The 22298-nt window shown below is 36.0% G+C and overlaps 1 protein-coding gene and 1 long non-coding RNA gene across 2 annotated transcripts; one reads left to right on the top strand and one right to left on the bottom strand.

The window, feature by feature from the left end:
- Positions 1–212: 212 nt before the first annotated feature.
- On the bottom strand, positions 213–10033 carry LOC107562539 (sodium/glucose cotransporter 1-like). Its single transcript, XM_016247174.1, has 9 exons — positions 9899–10033; positions 7484–7555; positions 6562–6664; positions 5896–5957; positions 5570–5674; positions 5092–5231; positions 2076–2121; positions 1245–1350; positions 213–974 (listed from the first exon to the last, which is right to left on the bottom strand). Exons 1-9 carry the CDS (start codon positions 10031–10033, stop codon positions 760–762), a joined length of 984 nt encoding a protein of 327 aa, XP_016102660.1. The 3' UTR covers positions 213–759.
- Positions 10034–18096: 8063 nt separating this feature from the next.
- Positions 18097–22074, top strand: LOC107562561 (uncharacterized). The gene is made up of 3 exons (XR_001606002.1): positions 18097–18178; positions 18583–18591; positions 22062–22074. It is a non-coding gene; the product is annotated as an uncharacterized lncRNA (long non-coding RNA).
- Positions 22075–22298: the final 224 nt, after the last annotated feature.

Here is a 22298-nt window from a genome sequence, read left to right as displayed (position 1 = left end):
CATAAATACTCAAATTCATTCATTTTTATTACAATATAGACAGAAAACACTAAATGAATATATTACAGAGTTCAAGATATATATACCATGACAAAAAATATGTATGTTATTAAATAAAATATCTTTGCTTGTCCTAGACAAAAATATATATTTTTATTTACAAGATAATCAAAACTTACCAAATAGTAAGACCAAAATATAATAGGGGGAAAAAATGGTAGATGAGAGGCATGTTAAAAATAGCACAGAAAAAGGCTTTGCATTGATTTGATCATAATGCATCAGAAGACTTTACAGGGAACAAACAACAAAGCTAGCTCCAACTTCATATTATTACTTGAAACTATTACTCTGTAATTTGTTAAAGTTATAAAGGAAGAACGTGCGGTAAACAAATGTACAGTAAAAACAGTCAGGCATGTGTTAAATTAGATACTGTAGCAGCTAAGAAAGATTTGACATGACTACAAGGAAGAAAAACAAGGAAATGATTATAAGTTTTAGTCTTGGGTTTAAAATGAAAGTCAAAAATATATATTTTTTCTACTTCCTGCCATCAAATCAAAAACAGTAGGCAGCAGTAAGGACGTTTTTGTGGAGGATATTATAAGGAAGTGTGGAGTGTTTCAAGAGGAACTTTTGTAACTACTTACAATCAGATTAATTATGTTTAGCTTGTTGTTACTGATAAGGTACAATTTCTTTTCCACAGAATACAGCTCTAATATCCTTAACAGAGTTAGTTGATACTGATGATTTTTAGCCAAAGAAACCATGGAAGAAGACACAGATGGTGAGGAGGATAATAGCGTTAGCGTTGACCAAGTTTCTCCATAGAGGTTTCTCAGTGGTGTCCGTGAGCTTCATATTCAACTCTGTCTCCTGTTCTTTGGTCAGTTTAGGTGCATCACTTTGATCAAAAGTGCAGAACCAGTTGTAGGCCTTCTTCCAACAGCTTGGATCCTTGCGCACCTCTGCGGGGTCGAGAGACAAATGGAAACAGTTGTTGATTGTTTTTAAAAGTATGTATGTTTTAAAAATACATTATGTGAGCATCATTTCCACAATCAGCATCCTTTGTTTTTGCTAGAACAACAATCTAATCAACTAATTATGGCCCTAACCTAGTCTCAGCATCAGACGGCACACTCACAGTCCATTCACTGAGCTATGTGATGCATATCGCACACAAAAATAGTGAGTACTATCTTATGGTACATATTTAGTGGATCATGGAGATGTACCTTCTGTTTGCACAGAATCTGAATCCTGATCGTCAGTCCAGTCATCTTCTTCCAGATCAATCCATTCCTCAGTGCTGTTCCTCAAACTCCAGCAGACCCTGTACAGCTGTGAAGCAACAAGGGGCCACAGAATGAGGGGCCATGACGTCTAAATCTCTGTTTTTCAATAATGTTATGCATGATGAATCTATATATAGGCCCTACGACCATTCAAAAGTTTGGGGTTGTAAAATATGGCTGTAGTGCATACATTTTCATATGTTTTCTATTTTAATATTATTACAATTTTAATTTATTCCTGTTATGACAAAGCTGAAGTTTCAGCATCATTACTCCAGTCTTCAGTGTCACGTGATCCTTCAAAAAATCATTCTAATATGCTGATTAATTGATCAAGAAACATTTATTACTATGAATGATGAAGAGTTTTTTTTTTTTTTTTTTGGAAACCATAATACACTGCCATTCAAAGGCTTTTCCTAAAGAAATTAATGTTTATCTAGCAAGGACACATTCATTTGTTTAAAGGTGACAGTAAAGACAATTATAATGTTACAGAAGATTTCTATTTCAAATCAATATTGTTCATTGAAATTTCTATTCAACAAAAAATAAATAAATGGTTGAAAAAAAAATCATGGTTTCCACAAAAATGTTAAGTATCAAAAACTGTTTTCAACATTACTTTAAATTGTAATAATTTTTCACCGTTTTACTATTTTTACTGTATTTTAGATCAAATGCCGTCTTGAACGTAAGAGACTTCTTTCAAAAACATAAAAAAATCATAAGTATTCTGAACGTCACAGTTTAGTTGTCAGAAGAGCTTACATGTTTGTCGTCAATGGGTTTAGTCATGAGGGAGATAGATGAGTAACTAGATGAGTCATTCTGATGACAAACTTGATGTTGGCTTGACAAAGCCAGGCCTGGATGTTTGAAATAAGCTTTGAAAGCTTGAAGTTTGACGATTTTACATTGCTAATATTTTTCTAGTATTTTAGCACATTGCTAAGATTAATTATCATTTTGCTGACATGTTTATAGCATTATTTAGCACACGGTTAGCCTGTTTTAACAAATTGCTAGCATGTTTTAGCACATTCCCTTAAGAAAATTAACCATGGTTTTATTTAAAAAAACACACAAAAAAAACACGGTTACTGTAGTTAAAGGAGTGGTTGTTTGTGATTTCACTTTTTTAACTTTAGTTAGTGTGTAATGTTGCTGTTTGAGCATAAACGATATCTGAAAAGTTTTATTTAAACTGAACTGAGCTGGATGATGACATCACTGAATTCAATGATGAACTGCCTTTAACTGAAAAATGAGTGTTTACTATTGTCATTTTGCATTATTGACAACTATTTTCCTAATTAATGCTGTTCAGTTGCTTTGACACAATCTGTATTGTTAAAAGCGCTATATAAATAAAGGTGACTTGACTTGACTTGACTAAAGTTACGGCGATGAAAGTTCAATGAAAATGGAGATATTGTCTTTTAAAGAAAATTCAGTTTAATGCCTACAGTTACAACTGGTAGGGACTACAACGAGCTACTTCCCCGGGTTGGTGACATCACAAACCCTGCAATTAACATAAACCCTGCCCCCAGGAACAAGCAACAAAGGGGGCGAGGCTATGTTGTGCAGCTTTTCCACCGGAACACATGTAACTATTGCCCGTAATGGTAAGGGGCGTGACATTTCCGGACAACATGCAATACGCGGTTAATGAATGGCCAGCTAACCAATCTGACCCCATTGCGTATTTAGGAGGGAGTGGTATCATAGAAACAGGAAGTCAACCAGCCGTTCAAATGACAATGGAGACAGCGCCGTAGAATAAAGGTAAAATATATGACAACTAAGGCAGTTTTTTAAAAACGAAGCGTGAAGACGTTACACTGCAAACCATAAACACAATTAAGCCTAGAAAAAAGCTGTCAACCACCCTTTTAAACCATGAGCTTGTTGCTCAACATTCAAATACTCAGTGCTTGCTGTAGCAGTTGCAGTGTGCTTCAGAAACCCTCCCCCTTCCCCAGTTCCGCCTGTATAGATCTGCTATGGGTTAATTTCATGTATGCTATATATGGGAGTTATTTCATGTATGTTATATGTGCAGCATCAGTATTTCCTACATGCAGCATGTCTGTGGATGTACTGGCAGTAGAAAGTCTCTGTACTTGCTCTGCCACAGCAGCAGCAGCGGCTCTATTCTGTCAAGACCAACCACATTAACATTGCCATGTATATTACCATGCTAAACTTTCTGAGAGTTGTCATGACAGAATTGCGGTTGCAGATGCACAGTGAACTTGCTCTCGAGTGTTCATGGACACTGACCTTGACTGTTCCAATATGGCGGACGGCTTATGTACATACAGCGGCCCATAAAAACAGCCGCTAATGAGGCATCTATGCAGACATATCTATGGTTTTCACAAGTTGCTACCATGTTTTAGCATAATGTTAACATGTTTTAGCACGTTGCTAACATGTCTTTAGCATGTTTTAACACACTTTTAGCATGTTTTAGCATGTTGCTAGAATAGTTATTGTATGATATAACACATTGTGAAGCAACATAATAATCATCAGCAAAATTTTGATTGTGTGTGAAAAAAACTGTACGTTTTATACAGTCCTAAAAATTCAAACTAGCAAAATGGAAACAAAATTATTACAAAACTATGAAATGTGAAGATTTTGCTCACTGGTTCATTGACTCGCTTGCAGAAAATGGCGAGGGTGAAGACAGCAGTGATGGGTGGAGCCAGATAACTGGTGATGGACTGAATTGTCGTTCGTTGTAGTTTTTGAAAAGGGATTTCTGTTAAATAAAATATCTCCTTTTGAATTGGACTTTGAGCTTTGTAACTTTGCAGATCTTTTTAATGCTCAAACAGCAACATTACAGACTAACTAAAGTTGAAAAAGTGAAAAAGCATAATAGCACCCCTTTAAAGTAAATATATTCTTGAAATGTATTAAATTTCATCATTACTAATTAAAAATGAATTTAAATACAAGGCATCATAATTACCATGCATTAGACAAAGGTCTAAAAAACTATTCACACTTACAATAAGTCTACTCTTTTCGCACTACTATAATACAATATATTATTTCCACAATATCTTTTTTAAACGAAACTTCTTTTTCATGAGGGTGAATTAACTTGTCTTGTCATAAAATATCAAATTATCTGATATTTTAAGAGACTTTGACCTTCACCCACAATAATGAGGGTCTGCAAGGGTTCTCTATGATATCCTGTTTTATGTTTTGTTCTGCACTTTTTTACATGTTGGTCGCACCACATTAGAATATCATTAAAAATAATTCCCGCCTACAGAAATTCTAATGGTTGGGGAGTGGGGAGGGGCGAGGTTGTGGTTAGAACGCTTGGTTGAGTGAGTGCATCAGACGAGACGACGAAGAAGAAGTGCTGATGCAGAGTTAGTGCATCAGAGAAAAAGAAGAAGAAGAGCTGCTGTGCTGTAGCTTCAAATTTTCGGCATGTCTAGAACAATTCTTACAAGTACAACACGACGTAGCTGGGTGCCGCGGACTTTGGATTGGCCGACAAATGTTTTTTGTTTTTTAAATATTAACAAGCAGTAGTAGCAGGAGATTTCTCATAATGAAATATTCTAAAATTATACATTTTCTCAGTTTAAACATTTGATATGTCATCTATGTTGTATTCTGAATAAAATATTGAAATTTGAAACTTCCACATCATTGCATTCTGTTTTTATTCACAATTTGTACAGTGTCCCAACTTTTTGGGAATCGGGTTTGTAGAGCAAACTACTGATGAAGAATATGTGCACTGTGCCAGTTTATAGTGTGCAGTATTTCAGTCAACAGACCTGTTACTGTATAAAGAGCTGTAATGAGCAGCAGAATAATCACGGCCAGGTAAATGTTTAGTCCCAGAGCCTGGTTGATGAAAATGGCTCCTGCACACATGTCCGCCTGAAAGATGGAAAAAACAGAAGTGGGTGAGGAGCAAATGTTTGAACTATCCATTTCAAAACAAGGTCCTTATCTTTGAAATCTAAACCCACTTTAGTCGGACTGCATATGGCAATAAAAGCTATTTCCACATGGACATCACGACCATTTCAAATCGACTATCAGACTATAACCAGTGTTTAGTGAAGATCTGACGTAAACAAGGCTGGACAGACAACAAACAATATAGAAATGAATTTTAATTCAGAAATAAGGACTGTAGTATTGGATGTCAGCTACCACGCAATTACCATGTGATACTCATATTTTCTGTAAGGGTTGACAGATTTTGGACTCACAGAGATTTTGATGAAAACATAGAGAAACAGGGAGAGCACGGAGAGGTAGATACGGATCCGCTGCCCACCAAAGCGTTTCTTCAGGTACTCTGGCATGGTCACGACCTGCAGATAAAGAGAATTAAGGGTAAAAAAAATGATACTGCAGAGAGATAATGTGGTCGACACAGTCATGTTGTGCAAGTCAGCAATATCTGAGTCAAGTCACCTTTATTTATATAGCACTTTATACAATACAGATTATGTCAAAGCAGCTTTACAGTGTTAACAAATGTAAAAAAGTTTGTTCTGCAATGCCGGTTAAAGAGGAAGAAATGTAAGCATACCCCAGCCTTAATGTAGATGGGCACGAAGAGCCATCCCAGAATAATCACTACAACAAGAGCATGAGGAAACAAATGAAAAAGAGAAAATCGGTTTGATGTTTTCTAGACATAGTCTCATCAGTGTTGTTAGTGTTAACTAAAACTAAAACTATTAAAATCATTTTTGTTAATTTAAATGAAACTATAAAATCAAATATAAGATAAAAAATGTATGAAAAAATGTGCTTACATGACTAAAACTAAAACCCAAATAAAAACCCAAAGCTAAATAGAAATATCTAAGAAAATAAGAATGACTAAAATATGAAAAATTAAATACCAAATCTTAATAAATAGTATATAAATAATACTAAAATAACACTGATTACACCAATTCATTTGTTCTTTGATATTTTATTAATATCTTACCTTAATGATTAAATATTAGTTCTTCAAATTGGACATTTTTATAATTATATCAATAAAAACACAACAATGTCTCTAGTCATATTGTCTCCAATCTCTAGTCATACTGTAGATTACTTTATATGCAAAATACTTACAGAATATTATTTTTCTTTTTTAATGACCCATAGTCATAAACAGTAGGCTTAAAACATTAAATCCTGCCACATATCAAAAATATGAAATATCATAGTTATAATGTTATGTTTTTTAAACATACATTCCACTCAAAACCTCCGATAGCAATACCAGCAGCTGCTCCAGTTCCTGCTATTCCCACAAAATGCCCACTTCCGATGTTACTTGCAAAGAGAGAGGCTCCAATCTGGGGGGGGGGGGGGGGTTAAAACAATTGTGTAAAAACAATCATATTAATATGTGCTTTATAATATATTTTGATATTTGATATTCATATAAGGGTTTAAACTGAACAGAAAATTTAATCTAAGTCATCTGCTACAGTTTTGAATGTCAGAATGGTTACAAAAGTGTAAGAGTTTAGCATGGGATTGTGGGAACTGTAGCCTATTGCTTCAGAATATATTAAGTGCCTACTGTTTGACTATATCTGGCAATACAATCACCATAATGATAAGCTATAAAAACTACTTCTTCTGCACAGCCAGAGGTGTAATTCAAACAATAACAATTGCAACAATGAACTTTGTAATAACAAATAAAAACCTTTAAAAATTTGGTATAAGGTGATAACTTTAGCATGGACCAAAGCATGACAGCTCTATACAAACTGCATGAGCAAACCATATCAGTACTTTCAGCTGTAATGAATTGTGGGTCGCATCTGGCATCAGTGCCCCATAAAAGATTTCATTCACCCTATTATGATATCAAGGTTCTGAAATTGAGGGGCAGGTAGGGTCATTATCATGCCATATTTGTGATAATGTGAAATCACTCGTCATGCTATTATACATAATCAGCTCCTAATTTTATGGCCGTTTCAGTCTTGCGTAGCACATTACGACAGAAATTTGCCACATTTAGCACAATGATCAATCACTATTGAAGTAGTATATGATCAAGCCATGCCATTTTGTCAATGTCCATCACATTCTGAGTACAAAATAATGATGCTTTTAAGATTTAAAGCACAGTCATCCTCCATTTTGGTCAATTTACTTACCGGCCACCACACCATACTTCTGCCAGCCAGGAAAAAGCCTCCTACTGTGGCTCGATTGGTCCGTACCATTGCCTTTGGACAGAAATAGCCATTAAATTCAGCATATATACGGTTCTAGAGTCTAGACACTTTAAATATTAGACAACATTGTATGTGACTTTATATAATGATCAGACCCATTTCGTGAAAACATCACATTTGTGGACTCAAAAGTTGATGGATTGGTGTTCAGTGGCTTTGTTTGTTGTTCGATTAAATATGTTTGAATTTTCTCAAGAGGTTTTAAAAAGATATGGATTTCAGATGGACAAATGCAGGTAGAAAAATATGGTTTTATCACGAAATCCCCGAAATGTCAATGCCCGCAATAAGACTTATTAAAGGGGTTCTATTATGCTTTTTCACTTTTTTAATTTTAGACAGTGTGTAGTGTGTATGTTTGGGCATAAAAAAGATCTAGAAAGTTACAAATCTCAAAGTCCCCTCCAAAGGGATATATTTCGTTTTTAAAAAAAAACCTTTTCAAGAACTACAACGAATGGCTCGTTTGGACTACAGTGTTTGTTTTCCGGGCTTTGTGATATCACAAAGCGGCCCATTAGAATATCATTAAAAATAATTCCCGCCTACAGAAATTCGAATGGCTGGGGGGTGGGGAGGGGCGAGGTCGTGGTTAGAACGCTTGGTTGAGTGAGTGCATCAGACGAGACGACGAAAAAGAAGTGCTGCTGCAGAGTTAGTGCATCAGAGAAAATGAAGAAGAAGAGCTGTACAACACGACGTAGCTGGGCGCCGCCGGTGTGCCTACACTCATAGAAAATAATGTATTTGAATTTTAAAGATGTGGCGCGACGCTGCGTTCTCGTCCGGTGCGCGACCGCCTGAAATGCTGTTTTTTTCACCTCCGTGCCCAAACGTCTTTGTTTGGGCTTCCAAAAGCGGATGATGTCAGGAAACAGTGGTTGCAATTTATTTTTTAACTCTGTCCCTGAGCATTATAACCCCAATTTGCTATTGTGTGCTGCGCATTTTACTGAGGACAGCTTCCACAACATGAGGGAGTACAGTGCCTGCCGGATTCGCGCAAAAGCTTTTGTTGAAAGATGGAGCAAGGGGCGCTGCAATACTGACTGGAACACCGTCTAAGCTGTTCGCCAATCACAACGCACTGGGACAGCTAACCAATCACAACACATTTTGTTTTTCGGAAGGTGGACCTTCATCAAAGCCGGAACTAATCGAGCCGTTTGTGCCAGGATGGGGGAGAAAGGTATTTTAATAATGTAAAATATGTGAAAAATAATGCATTTTTCGAACCACCAAGCAATAGAGCATGTTCTAGTACACCCCCAAAACAAAATCAAGACTTTGTAAAAGAGCATAATAGGACCCCTTTAAGATACATTAAGGTAATTCATATGTAAATTAATTTGTAAATAATTTCTAAAATATTGCAATTCATTTAATAATTTCAATTTCATTTTTTTTTTTTTTTAAACAGATACAAGTATCATTAATAGTCACTTTCAATCACATATGAAGAATTATAACAAGAAATGTAACATTGGAGCAATTCATTTATCTAAAGGATTTAGTTTTTTGGGGGGGGGGGATGCTAAATATATTATAATGCAAATAATATAATGTAAAAAAGGATTATATTATATTTTATCTGGGGGGAAAAAATCTAAAGGATTTTAGCATTTTTAACAAAACAACTTGAAAAACGGCATTATATTATATTATATTATTGATTTTTTATAAAGGATTTAGTTTTTTTGGGGGGGGGGGATGCTAAATATATTATAATGCAAATAATATAATGTAAAAATGCATTATATTATATTTTATCTGGGGGAAAAAAATCTAAAGGATTTTAGCATTTTTAACAAAACAACTTGAAAAACGGCATTATATTATATTATATTATTGATTTTTTAATCAGTTTTTCTAAAGGATTTTGCTTTTTTTTTTTGCAAAACAACTTGCAAAAATGCATTTTATTATTAACTTTCTGCGAAATCGGTCACCATCCTCATTCTGTCTTCAGACTTATCTCACACAGCCATTGTACATTTATATGTTGATGCAAGGTTAACAATTCACAAGTCTGTCAATGGTAGAAAAATCTTTTACAGGTGGATAGAAATTACTGACCACTTACCCATATTCCCACAGCCAGAACCACCAGAAAATATATAACAATCACTGAGATGTCCGCTGGATTGTTAACATATATGGTGACGTTTTTTCTGTTCTCATTGTGAGTCCAAGAGAATCCAAAATATTCTTCACCCATTTTGATGGTTTTCGAAGGGGGGAGCAGCACACTCCCTCTCTGACACAATGGTAAAGACACCTGGATCAGACGCTCACCTGCAGGTGTGTGACTGTATGTGCATACTGACCACTTACCCATATTCCCACAGCCAGAACCACCAGAAAATATATAACAATCACTGAGATGTCCACTGGATTGTTAACATATATGGTGACGTTTTTTCTGTTCTCATTGCGAGTCCAAGAGAATCCAAAATATTCTTCACCCATTTTGATGGTTTTCGAAGGGGGGAGCAGCACACTGCGTCCCTCTCTGACACAATGGTGAAGACACCTGGATCAGACGCTCACCTGCAGGTGTGTGACTGTATGTGCGTGTGTACGCGTTTACTTATATACTGTATGTGCATCTAGAGATGGGTGTGACCTTCTCAGAGTTAATTATAAAAGTGTGACGTAGAGTTGTCAAAAATCTGAGATTGAGAATCATTAATGATCAATTTATAGCAGGAATTGTGAGACTGCGTTCCTGTAAAGCCTAAGAGGACATCTCAACAGTCACATCACCTGCATCTTAATTATTGGGTTCCCCTGAGTCAACTAGCCTATGTCAAGTAAAGATCTACTACTGCAAACTATGGTCCAGACATTAGTGTATATACTGTAGCATTGCAGCTTAAAGACAAAAGAAAGTGAAAATGGCTGATCAAACATTAAATTACAGCCATTATACATTTAGGGTTCAGGAGCATTTAATGGACCTCCTTAAGTGATTCTATTGGCTGAGAAACTTGGGTACTCTGTTGCCTGATTATAGCTACCAAAAACTGCTTTATAGTGTATTTATTCTTAATCATATTTGCATAACACATTAAATTGCCACAGCTAAAAATGGTGAAATTAAACATTTCAGGCTTTAGTTTGCAAGCTAACCGTTTAACTTACTAGCTTAGCATAGCAATGTATGATAAGGTGACCAGTGCCACTTCCTGGGGACACGTTCAGCACAGGATTTTGAAATAACCAGATTGTTTGCGCTGTGCAGATCGACTGTTGTATGACATCAAAGTACCGCGAGAGTGAAATCCTGTGTCCCCGGGAAGTGGCACGTCTGGTCATCTTAATGTATGAAGCATAGGTTACACAAACCAAGCAGCTTTTTTTTAGTCAACAAGGGAAATTTGAGTGAAAAACTTGACCCCAATGGGAAATCTGTGCTGGGAAATCCTTCGCCCTTTTTTGCTATCCCATAAATAACCATTGAAACGACTGGATTTTGCCTGCAAGAGCAACAGTTCATTTGACCATAAGACCCAAGACCTTGTAGCAACTACTGTTTCTACAGCCAGCAATTAAATAAAGAATGAATTAATTATAAACACAATATAATAAAACTTTGCAATTGCAATCTTTTTGGAAATACAAAACTATTTTGCATGTTTGTGAGTGGAGAAAGTGTTACGGCATGTGTTAGCAGGAGCTAACAGGAACATCAGCCAAATCTTGACCCCTTAAATCCTGGAAGAGTTAACATTTTTTTCAACTTTTGACCACATGACAAAGTGTAACTTTCATAAAAAAAATACTTACTTGCAATGCACCAACCCGATCAGAATCAATGGATTTGTAGCACTTTTAGCTGCAAGTGTAAACATGATTATTAGGCTTGAATGTAAGATTGACTAATGACTAAAGATGATGTCTTTGTTGTTGAATCGTCATTCTTGGGTGTATTACCAAGTAAACTGCCTGAATTTCTGCCACTATCTTTTAGTTCATGTGATAACCACGTTATTCTTTAGAGACCTGCTACAACACACTGTGAAGCTGAAGGATCAATCATTAACCAATCATGACTTAAACATTTTCTGGTTCAGATAGATGCATGCATGTCTTGTTGGTTATATCATGAGACCTCTTGTTCAGCATCCAAACCTCAATGTCTATGATGACTTTTATAGTCTACTCTCTTTTAGTCCAGACAGTGATAGATTACTTTTGAAGGTGCACAGATTTAAGTTAAAAAAAGATCATATGGCACAAGGTGTGGTTGAGAAAGACAACTTTGGCTTTATCAACACCTCGGCAATCCCTCTTAAATACCCAAGAGTCATATCTCATCAGGGCCATGAACATTTATCTTACATTTAACACTTGACCTTTCTGCACGGCCTTCATCATATTCACTTAACTATACTATTATAAATCGATCATACAATGTAACTCCTGCATATCACTATTTATGGTGTATTTACAGTATGGCATCTCTGACAGAACATTTACATAATCAAAAAGAGCAAGATTACAATGACCAAAGAGCTGGTGACTAATGAGTTTCTCAGAAACTGAGCCAAGATATTATTTACATTTACTTCACAATTACATTTAGCAGACGCTTTTATCCAAAGCGACTTACAAATGAGGACAATAGAAGCAATCTGTTGTAATTTTTTATATTACATAAAAAGAAAACAAGTATATAGAATAGAATTCTAATAAATACTAACATAATCAGAAGTGACTTTATGTTCTTAATGGCCATTCTTGGCCTTATTGTGCACAATTCATTGGGAAAAAGATTAATGGCAAACTTCCATCAACAAGGTCTGACCCAAAACAACTTTCCTAAGCAGAGGATGTTACATAGGTTGCACAGGCTAATGAATGTGTTAGTTTCATGTGGTTCTGAAAAACTTTTACAACATTTTAAAAATGCCATGTGGTGTAGCCATCAAGTAAAAGTACCAAACTTTCCTTTCATCATGAATACATGTGAGTGGACACGTCTTAGTCATTGTTATTACAATTATCATTATTAGGGGTTCAGTTTTTGCAGTAAAAGGGATTGTGAAGACCAAACCCTAAGGCCTAGAGAATTGAAACTTGGTCAGATGGAAGGGCCAATAGGTGGCGCTATAAGAGTAAAAACCATAAAAATGGCTATAACCACTCAACCATTAGTCCAGTTGACTTGAAAATTCTGTTGACTAATCGCTTGGGCCAAGCGATTAGTCGACAGAAGAGACAGACAGCTGCACTTGAGTGCTTTGCGTAATACTTGGTTGTAGATCTGCTGTTTGAATTATTACTTGCTGCTATGAAGGAATATTTAGTTTTCTGCCTATTTCTACGTTATATTTTTGATTGCACTTTCTTGTAATTATAATAATTGCCCTCGGCTAAGAAGGAGCCTGTGTAATTTAATTGCTCCCTTCCTGCATTTAAGTGCGAAGTGTAGTTTCGATTTGAGGAATTGCCCTGCTATAGACTATTGGCTGTGCTAATTAGAAGGCGGCCACAGCTGTGTTCACTTTAGTGTTTTAGACTGTGTATTTATCTGATGTCTGTGCGCTGATGTGGAAGCATCAGCGGAAGCGTTCAGGCCTCCTTGTGTGAAGACCAACAAGGGTAAAGACCTGTGACTTTACCTGCGTGACTTCTCCGAGCAACGAAACCGCCAAGGCACTTAAGTATAATTTTTATCTTCCCTGTACACACTCTCCTTTTCTGTCCTCTCTTTCCCACCTCTATCATCTGTTTCCTAAACATTCCGGTTCTCTCTCGACAACGCTCTAAGGTCACACGCAGACGGCAACGCAATGTTGCTAACCTGCATCCTATCTCTACATCCTCTACTGCACCTCTTTCTTTCTCTGTGGGTCTCTGGAATTGTCAGTCAGCTGTCAACAAAGCAGACTTCATTTCTGCTTTTTCTTTAAACGCCACACTCAGCATCTTGGGCTTGACTGAGACCTAGATTCGTCCAGAAGACTCAGCAACCCCAGCTGCTCTCTGTAACAATTTCTCTTACTCTCATACCCCCCGTCAGGTTGGCCGGGGTGGGGGCACTGGTCCGCTCATTTCTAACAATTGGAAATACTCAACCCACTCTCCTCTATGCAGTTATAACTCATTTGAATCTCATGTGGTCACTATAACAGCTCCTGTAAAACTCCAGGTTGTGGTAATTTACCGCCCTGCTGGGCAAATTCTATCCACCTTCCTAGAAGAGCTGGATGGGCTGCTGTCCTCATTCCCGGAGGATGGCAGTCCACTTTTAGTCTTTGGCGACTTCAACATTCATCTGGACAAGCCTTATGCTACAGACTTCCATTCACTCCTTGCTTCATTTGACCTCAAACGACTTACCACTACAAGCACGCACAAATCAGGCAACCAACTTGACTTAATTTACACACGCAATTGTATCGCAGACAACATTCTGGTAAAATCCCTACATATCTCTGATCATTTCTTGATTACATTTAAACTACATTTTGCTACCTGTGTGCCACCAACCCCTATACAGGTTACTTTTAGACGAAACCTACGCTCCCTTTCCCCCTCCCATCTTTCCTCCGTTGTATCCTCCTCTCTTCCCTCACCTACCCATTTCTCATCTCTGGATGTGAATGCAGCAACTGACACTTTATGCTCTACTTTAACCTCTTGTCTAGATGATATTTGTCCTCTCTCCTCCAGGCCAGCATGGGCTGCCCCTTATAACCCCTGGTTATCCGATGTTCTTCGTGAGCATCGGTCTAAACTCAGGGCAGCAGAGAGAAAATGGTGCAAATCTAAAGATCCCTCAGACCAGAGAAAGATGAAAGCAAATACTGATACATACATCAGTCTTTGCTTTCATCTTTCTCTGCTGAAGTCCATACTTCCACAACAAGATCAACAGCGCTCCAGACACACGTAATCTCTTCAACACTTTCAATTCTCTCCTCTGTCCCCCTCCACCACCTCCCACCACTTCTGTAACAGCTGATGATTTAGATTAAAATATTAGACAAGGTTAACGGAGGCTGATTGGAACGAAAGTCAGTGGGCCCAGAATGTCTGTGAGAAAATTGAAAGAAATCAGCCACCAGGAGTCATTAACGAGTCTTATGTCTCTGTAATCACGTGGCATTTCACATTTACACACAATATTTCTATCATATGATATAGCTCCTCATTCTGAACAACTTTGCCTCAAGAAACCCTACTGTCAATCAAATCGTTTGTCAAATATTTGAGATTATGTGAAAAAACTACTTTTGCGAACAAGTCCTAGGTTTTTTGCTTAACAAAAACCTCAACAAAACCACTGCACTCTCTTATGTCAATAATTATCAAAAAAGTTGAACTTTACACTCTGGTTAGCTATAACACAATCATTTTAAAAAGGGGCATGGCCAAATATACCCACACACCTATAAATCCTAAATGAAAACCCAAAACTTCATGAAAGTAGGTTAGCACAAGCAAGAGATGATTCTAAACAAGTACGCAATGTTTTATTGAAATCGGACCAAAGGTGGTTTCAAAAAGGTTTCAAAAATACAATGGGCCTCATTTATCAATCTATCGTAGAAACGAGCGCAGATCCGAGTGCACAAATCAATTTATGACAGGGTTAAGGTGTGAGTCATGAGACATTCATATGCCACCAATCCCATTTTATAAATGATCGTATGTTGATAAATGTTGCGGCTAAAAACAATTGCCATTTGAACATAACACCCCTAAAAACACCCCTGTTTAGAAGCCTTGCCCCTAGAGTTTACGACATGGAGAAACGTAACCCGGCCAAATAGAGGAAGTAATCTCATTAAAGAGAAATTGATCTTACTCCAAAAACACCTGTTAATCTTGCAATTGCAAACAGATGCATTAATTTGTATGTACTGTATATTAAATACCAGTAAATATAACGAAACATATACAAACATTATGAACACTATAGACTATACTATACACTCCACAACAAATCTTTTAAATTTAACGGTATTACAGAACACGAATGAAAAATAAGTAGCTATAAAATTATCTATTAAACTATAAAATAAAACAGAAATTAGGCTATAGTGGCATTCATTATAAACAGCATACAAATCTCATTTGACAAGAATCCAAATGTTTCCATTTTTGCCATGTAACATTTGCTTGTTAAACTATTATTCCTTCTTTCTGGTCCTCAAATCTGATTGACTGAGAGCATTTTCCAGCAGTGTAAAATTCTAGTGATAACAGAATTCCAACCATTTCACAGTTTGTAATAGTCTGCTTGCAGTGTTTCTCACAGTGAGTGTCATGGGCAGCACAAAGGCAGGACTCTAATATACAGCATTAAAGTTATATAAAATATAACGTTATGAGACTTTGCCATTCAGCACTCATGAACCTGATGAGAACAGCCTCACTTCAACCAGTTCTTCTGGAATTTGCAGCTGGCTCTGATGCCTCTGTAGTGGTTAAACATGAGATATAATTTGTTTTGGGTAAATCTAATGGGCAGCCTTTGGTCTTATGTATCTATTATTTGTTCCAGAGCAAATAGTTTTGGCTGAGGGCAAAATCTCATAACGTTATATTTTATATAACTTTAATGCTTTAAATCAGAGTGCTGCCTTTGTACTTTTGACTGAATTGCCTACCAACTTTTAAGATGGCTGTTGATGTTGTTTATTAAATATTATTATTTAATAATATATTATGTAAATAATAGTAGTATTTAATATAAGTATTTATTGTATGTACATGGGTGTTTGGGAGTGATTTTAGTTACATTATTCCGCCTTTAGATGGCGACAAGAGACTGGCTGTATCCAAAATCGCCCCCTATGGGCAGCCTTTGGTCTTATGTATCTATTATTTGTTCCAGAGCAAATAGTTTTGGCTGAGGGCAAAATCTCATAACGTTATATTTTATATAACTTTAATGCTTTAAATCAGAGTGCTGCCTTTGTACTTTTGACTGAATTGCCTACCAACTTTTAAGATGGCTGTTGATGTTGTTTATTAAATATTATTATTTAATAATATATTATGTAAATAATAGTAGTATTTAATATAAGTATTTATTGTATGTACATGGGTGTTTGGGAGTGATTTTAGTTACATTATTCCGCCTTTAGATGGCGACAAGAGACTGGCTGTATCCAAAATCGCCCCCTATACCCTCATTCACTATTCCCTACATTAGTTCAATATTGAGTTCACGTGAATTCGGACACTGACTGCACAGGAAAGGACTGCTGATTAATTTGCATATTTTGTGCTTGTTGTTTAATAATCATTTGAAACTAGCAAATTGGCAGCTCCAGTAAGAGAGTATCTTGAACTCTGTCATGGAAATTATGTATAAATAGTTAAACAATTTAAAGCTGCAGTCTGTAACTTTTTTTGGTTAAAAATTATCCGAAATCAATATTTGACAAGTACATAACCAGCCAGTGTTCAAAACTATCGCCTTACTTTAGCCCGATTCACAGCGGTTAGCTTATAATGTTTTCTAATTTGAGTGGTACAGGTAGGTTTTCGCGGGAAATTCGAGCATGATTAAATTATATTCCAGTTTTATATGTGCTTCTGATTACAGATAGCCTGGGATTACACAAGATTTGTATTTTTAAGACAACCAGTTCGAAGGGAGCATAATTTGCTTTTTGGGTTAAAATGATTTCTTAATATGAAATTCGAATGGTATGACAATTAGAGATTAGACTGTACAGAAATTGAAATCTACATACACACTATAGGCAATGCTGATGTTGTTAACATTAATAATTTGGGTACGGTGACTGACTGCCACACATACTCCTCAAAACATTAGATTCATTCGCGCTAGAGCCGTCAGTCGTGCCGACGCACAACCCACGCAAGGAAGATAATTCCGCAAACAGCTGCAATTGCAGGTTTTCAAACAGAGATGGCGACAAAGAGGCAAAACATACGGACTGCAGCTTTATTAATCAATTTACAATGATTTTTTTTACCTGTGTTGTATTACGGCATGGACGAGCGCTTTGTAAAATGAATGGCTGGATGATTCAGCTGCGGGCGCCATCCTCTGGCGAGATGTAGCATTCATTCGGCATGCGACTCTCACAGTGAATCATGGGTATTCTTTAGCCGTTGAGTGTACATCGGTTGTACACTCGTTTTTGCAGTGCATTGTGGGATTGAATGAGTGCACTCGATAATGTCAAATATGATTTCGAACAACACTAAAAATGGCTGTCCCCTTAAATAGTGCCCTATTTGAGGGTATAGGGGGAGATTTCGGATACAGCCACTGTCTTTATGAGTGAGTCAGCAGTAAAGACTTTTATATGGAAAGAGACTGAAACAGGATAATAGCAAAGTTAATAAGAATTCTTTCTAAATGCAGCACCGTTCTTATTTCGCTCTGCATAACCTGAACTGAAATTATTATTATTTTTGCTAAGAATGAACCGAAATGAAAACATTTCGCTTTTAATCTGTGTATTTAACAGCCTGGGAGACCTTCCCAGGGCAGTACCTTGCCTCACCGACTAAAATCAGGGTGCCCACTACGGAGTCGGCACCAGAGGTTAGGGGGCATAGTGACCGAGGTGGCCGGGCCGGGCCCCCTCAGGCCCCCCCTGTGGCGCCGACGCTGTAGTGATAGCAATTTGAAGGTCATTGGAATTGAACATGTGTCATTAAACATCAGAGGTGGAGATAGACTTAGACGGTTAAAACAACGAGAAATGTATTGATACATAAATTGGATGGTTTCTCATGTCCTGGTCTTAATGAAGAAATGGATTTTTCACCATTTTTGCAATAGTTAGATTTGTTTGTAGGTGCTTTCTATTGGTATTTGTTCAATTGAAAAAAAAATGTCCACTGTCATGTCTTTTGAGATTTTGATATATGATTCTTGGGTTGTATTTTTTTTCTTTTTTTCTTCTCCTTTGGTATGGTTTGATATCTGTAAATACCCAAGAGACATCGAGTGATCAGATTCTGAAAATGTATAGTCACAGATGTATTTATTCAGTGAAAGTTTTTAAACTCTTAAGAGATATCAAGTGGTTAGATTTTGAAAATGTAGTCACAGGTGTATCTATTTAACAAGTTCTCATTCTCTGTTTTCTAACACCCTGACGAAGGCCTGTTTGGGTTGATATGCGTTGGTGTTTTTTAACATGTAGCCCTGTCACACGTTAAAGGCTTTTTATATTTTGCCTGCTATGTGAGTGCCTGGACTTGGATTATTTTTGCTCGAATTTCCCGCGAATTCCTACAAGTGCCGCTCAAATTAAAAAAACATTATTATCAGCTAACCGTTGTGAAAACGGCTAAAGTAAGGCGATAGTTTTGAACAGTGGCTTATGTGCTTGCTCAAAATTTGATTTCGGATAATTTTTAACCAAAAAAAAAGTTCGGACTACAGCTTTAATTTAATAGTTCGCCCCAAAATCAAAATTCTAAATTCTGTCAAGCACTCACCTTCATGGTGTTCGACTTTCGTTCATCTTCAAAACAAAAACTGAGATATTTTAATGAAATCTGACAGATGTATGTCCTTCCGCTAAAAGTCACCAAAATGTTCATCGCACACAAAAACATCGCAAAAGTAATCCATATGAATCAAGTGGTTTCTTCCAAGTCCTCTGAAGAGACACAATCGCTCTATAGAATTGAACAGATTTAGACTTTTATTCACATAAATTAACATACATACACACATTCAGAATTGGTAAAAGGAAGCTTGGACGTGCTTGTTTGATGTGTGCATGAACCAATCAGATTTGGTAACATGTGTTATGCATGTACATAACGCATTATGCATGTACATTATGCATGTGTTATTCCCACAAAAGCCAGTGAGGTTAGTTTGCGTGTATCGTGCGGTAGGTTGAGCTTGTTTAAATAGGTAAATAAATAGGGATTTTAAGCATTTCTTTGGAAAAATCATTTACGATGCACTTCAAATTATACGATGTTGAAATGCTTTTGTATAGTAGTAGCTGATTTGTATAATAGTAGCTTATTATAATGAATGCATTATGTATTTAAAAGGAAAGTAAATATGTATTTTATTTTAATTGTATTACAAAACAGCTACAGCTAAACAGGTACAAATAGGTAAAACAGCACAACATTGATTTTAAGTATGCTTATTACTATGGCATAGTTGACAAAATGATATTTCTAATACATAATTTGGTACAATGTAAGAATGCACTTGCATATTTTATAACTGTAATGTAAATAGGTGAGTGAATTAATATACTTTAAAAAATATATTAAAATGTTTTTAAAAATTAAGATCTTACTTTTGAAAAGCAGGCTGAAGCACATGTTTATTACATACATATTTAAAATATATTGCAATAGGTCTAAATATGGTCATAAATAAGATACATATACTTTAAACCCATTAAAAGCTGAATCATTTCATGTTCTTACACAAAGGAAACGTAAAATATTCTTTAAATAAGAGTCAAATAAGTATGTTTTCTGTAAATACACTAAAATGTCACAAAAAGTATGTTTGTATTTTATCATATTTCTTAAAAGCGTAACTAATCATATATTTATTACCAAAGTACTTCTATTAAAATGCAATTCAATACATTTTAATGCACTTCATGTAAGCAATTTGGAAGTACAATTGTACTATAAATATACTATATGAGATTCAAGCACATTTTTAATATGGAGTACTTTTTTTGCCACCTGGGTATGAACTCTGTCTACTGTTTGACTATATCTGGCAATCACCATAAGCTATAAAAACTACTTCTTCTGCACAGCCAGAGGTGTAACTCAAACAATAACGACTGGAACAATAAACTTCATAATAACAAATGAAAACCTTCACAATTTGATTTAAGGTGATAACTTTAGTATGGACCAAAGCCTGACAGCTCCATAAAACTTGCATGAGCTAACCATATCAGTACTTTCAGCTGTAATGAATTGTGGGTCGCATCTGGCATCAGTGCATTATGGCTCCATAAAAGATTTCATTCACCCTATCATGATATCAAGGTTCTGAAATTGAGGGGCAGGTAGGGTCATTATCATGCCATATCTGTGATAATGTGAAATCACTCGTCATGCTATTGATAGATAGATAATAAGCACAGATACAAAATGCGTAGCACATTACCACAGAAATTCACCACATTTGGTACACTGATTGATTGATGTAGTATATGATCGAGCAATGTCATTTTATCGATGTCCATCACATTCTGAGTACAAAACAAAATGTTTTTAAGATTTAAAGCACAGTCATCCTTCATATTGATCCCATTTACTTACCGGCCAACACACCATACTTCTGCCAGCCAGGAAAAAGCCTCCTACTGTTGTTCGATTGGTCCGTACCATTGCCTTTGGACAGAAAGAGCCATTAAATTCAGCCTATGTACAGTTCTAGATGCATTACATATTAGACAAAATTGTATGTAACTTTATGTATGACATAGCTACAGGATCAGACACATTACATAATAACACATCACATTTGGTTGATGGATTGGTGTTCAATGGCTTTGTTTGTTGTTCGATTAAATATGTTTGAATTTTCTCAAGAGGTTTTAAAAAGATATGGATTTCAGATGGACAAATGCAGGTAGAAAAATATGGTGTTATCAAGAAATCCCAGAAATGTCAATACCCTCAATAAGACTAATTTGGAAATAATTTAGTAAAATAATTTCTAAAAATGTGTAAATAATTTCTAAAAAAATATTTTAGTTTCAAACAGAAACATGAAGAAATATATAAAAAAAACATGATTGGAACAATTAATTAAAAAAATTCAAAATGCATTATTATATTTTATTATATCTGAAAAAATCAGTTTTTCTAAAGGAATTTAGCATTTTTTGTTTTGCAAAACAACTTGCAAAAATACATTATTATATTATATTATATATTACGGTAACTTTCTGCAAAACCAGTTTTCATCATCATTCGGTCTTCAGAATTATCTTATACAGCCATTTATATGTACATTACATTTAATGCAAGGTTAACAATTCACAAGTCTGTCAATGGTAGAAAAATATTTTACAGGTGGATAGAAATTACTGACCACTTACCCATATTCCCACAGCCAGAACCACCAGAAAATATATAACAATCACTGAGATGTCCGCTGGCTTGTTAACATATATGGTGACGTTTTTTCTGTTCTCATTGCGAGTCCAAGAGAATCCAAAATATTCTTCACCCATTTTGAAGGGCCAGTGGAACAACACACTGCGTCCCTCTCTGACACGACGGTGAAGACACCTGGATCAGATGCTCACCTGCAGGTGTGTGACTGACCTTCAATTATATGTGTGTCTAGAGATGGGTGTGACCTTCTCAGAGTTAATTATGAAAGTGTGTTTGTCACTTACAGTTGTCAAAAATCTGAGATTGAGAATCATTAATGATTAACTTGTATAGCAGGTGTATAGAAAGCGTGAGATTGGGTTCGAGTAAGAGGACATTTCAGCAGCCACATCACCTGCATCTTAATTATTGGGTTTCACAGAGTCAACTAAAGGGATAGTTCACCCAAAAATGAAAATTACCCCATGATTTACTCACCCTCAAGCCATCATAGGTATTTATGATTTTATATGACTTTCAGACGAATACAATTGGAGTTATATAAAAAAAAAATGTCCAGGCTCTTCCAAGCTTTATAATAGCAATGAAGGGTGGTCAAGATTTTGAAACAATATAAAGTGCATCCATCCATCATAAAAAGTGTTCTACACAGCTCTGG

Source organism: Sinocyclocheilus grahami, unplaced genomic scaffold, assembly GCF_001515645.1.
Source record: "Sinocyclocheilus grahami isolate Dianchi unplaced genomic scaffold, SAMN03320097.WGS_v1.1 scaffold828.1, whole genome shotgun sequence".
NCBI lineage: Eukaryota > Metazoa > Chordata > Actinopteri > Cypriniformes > Cyprinidae > Sinocyclocheilus > Sinocyclocheilus grahami.
The sequence above is the reverse complement of the archived record's forward strand: the minus strand, read 5'-3'. Positions and strand labels throughout refer to the sequence as shown.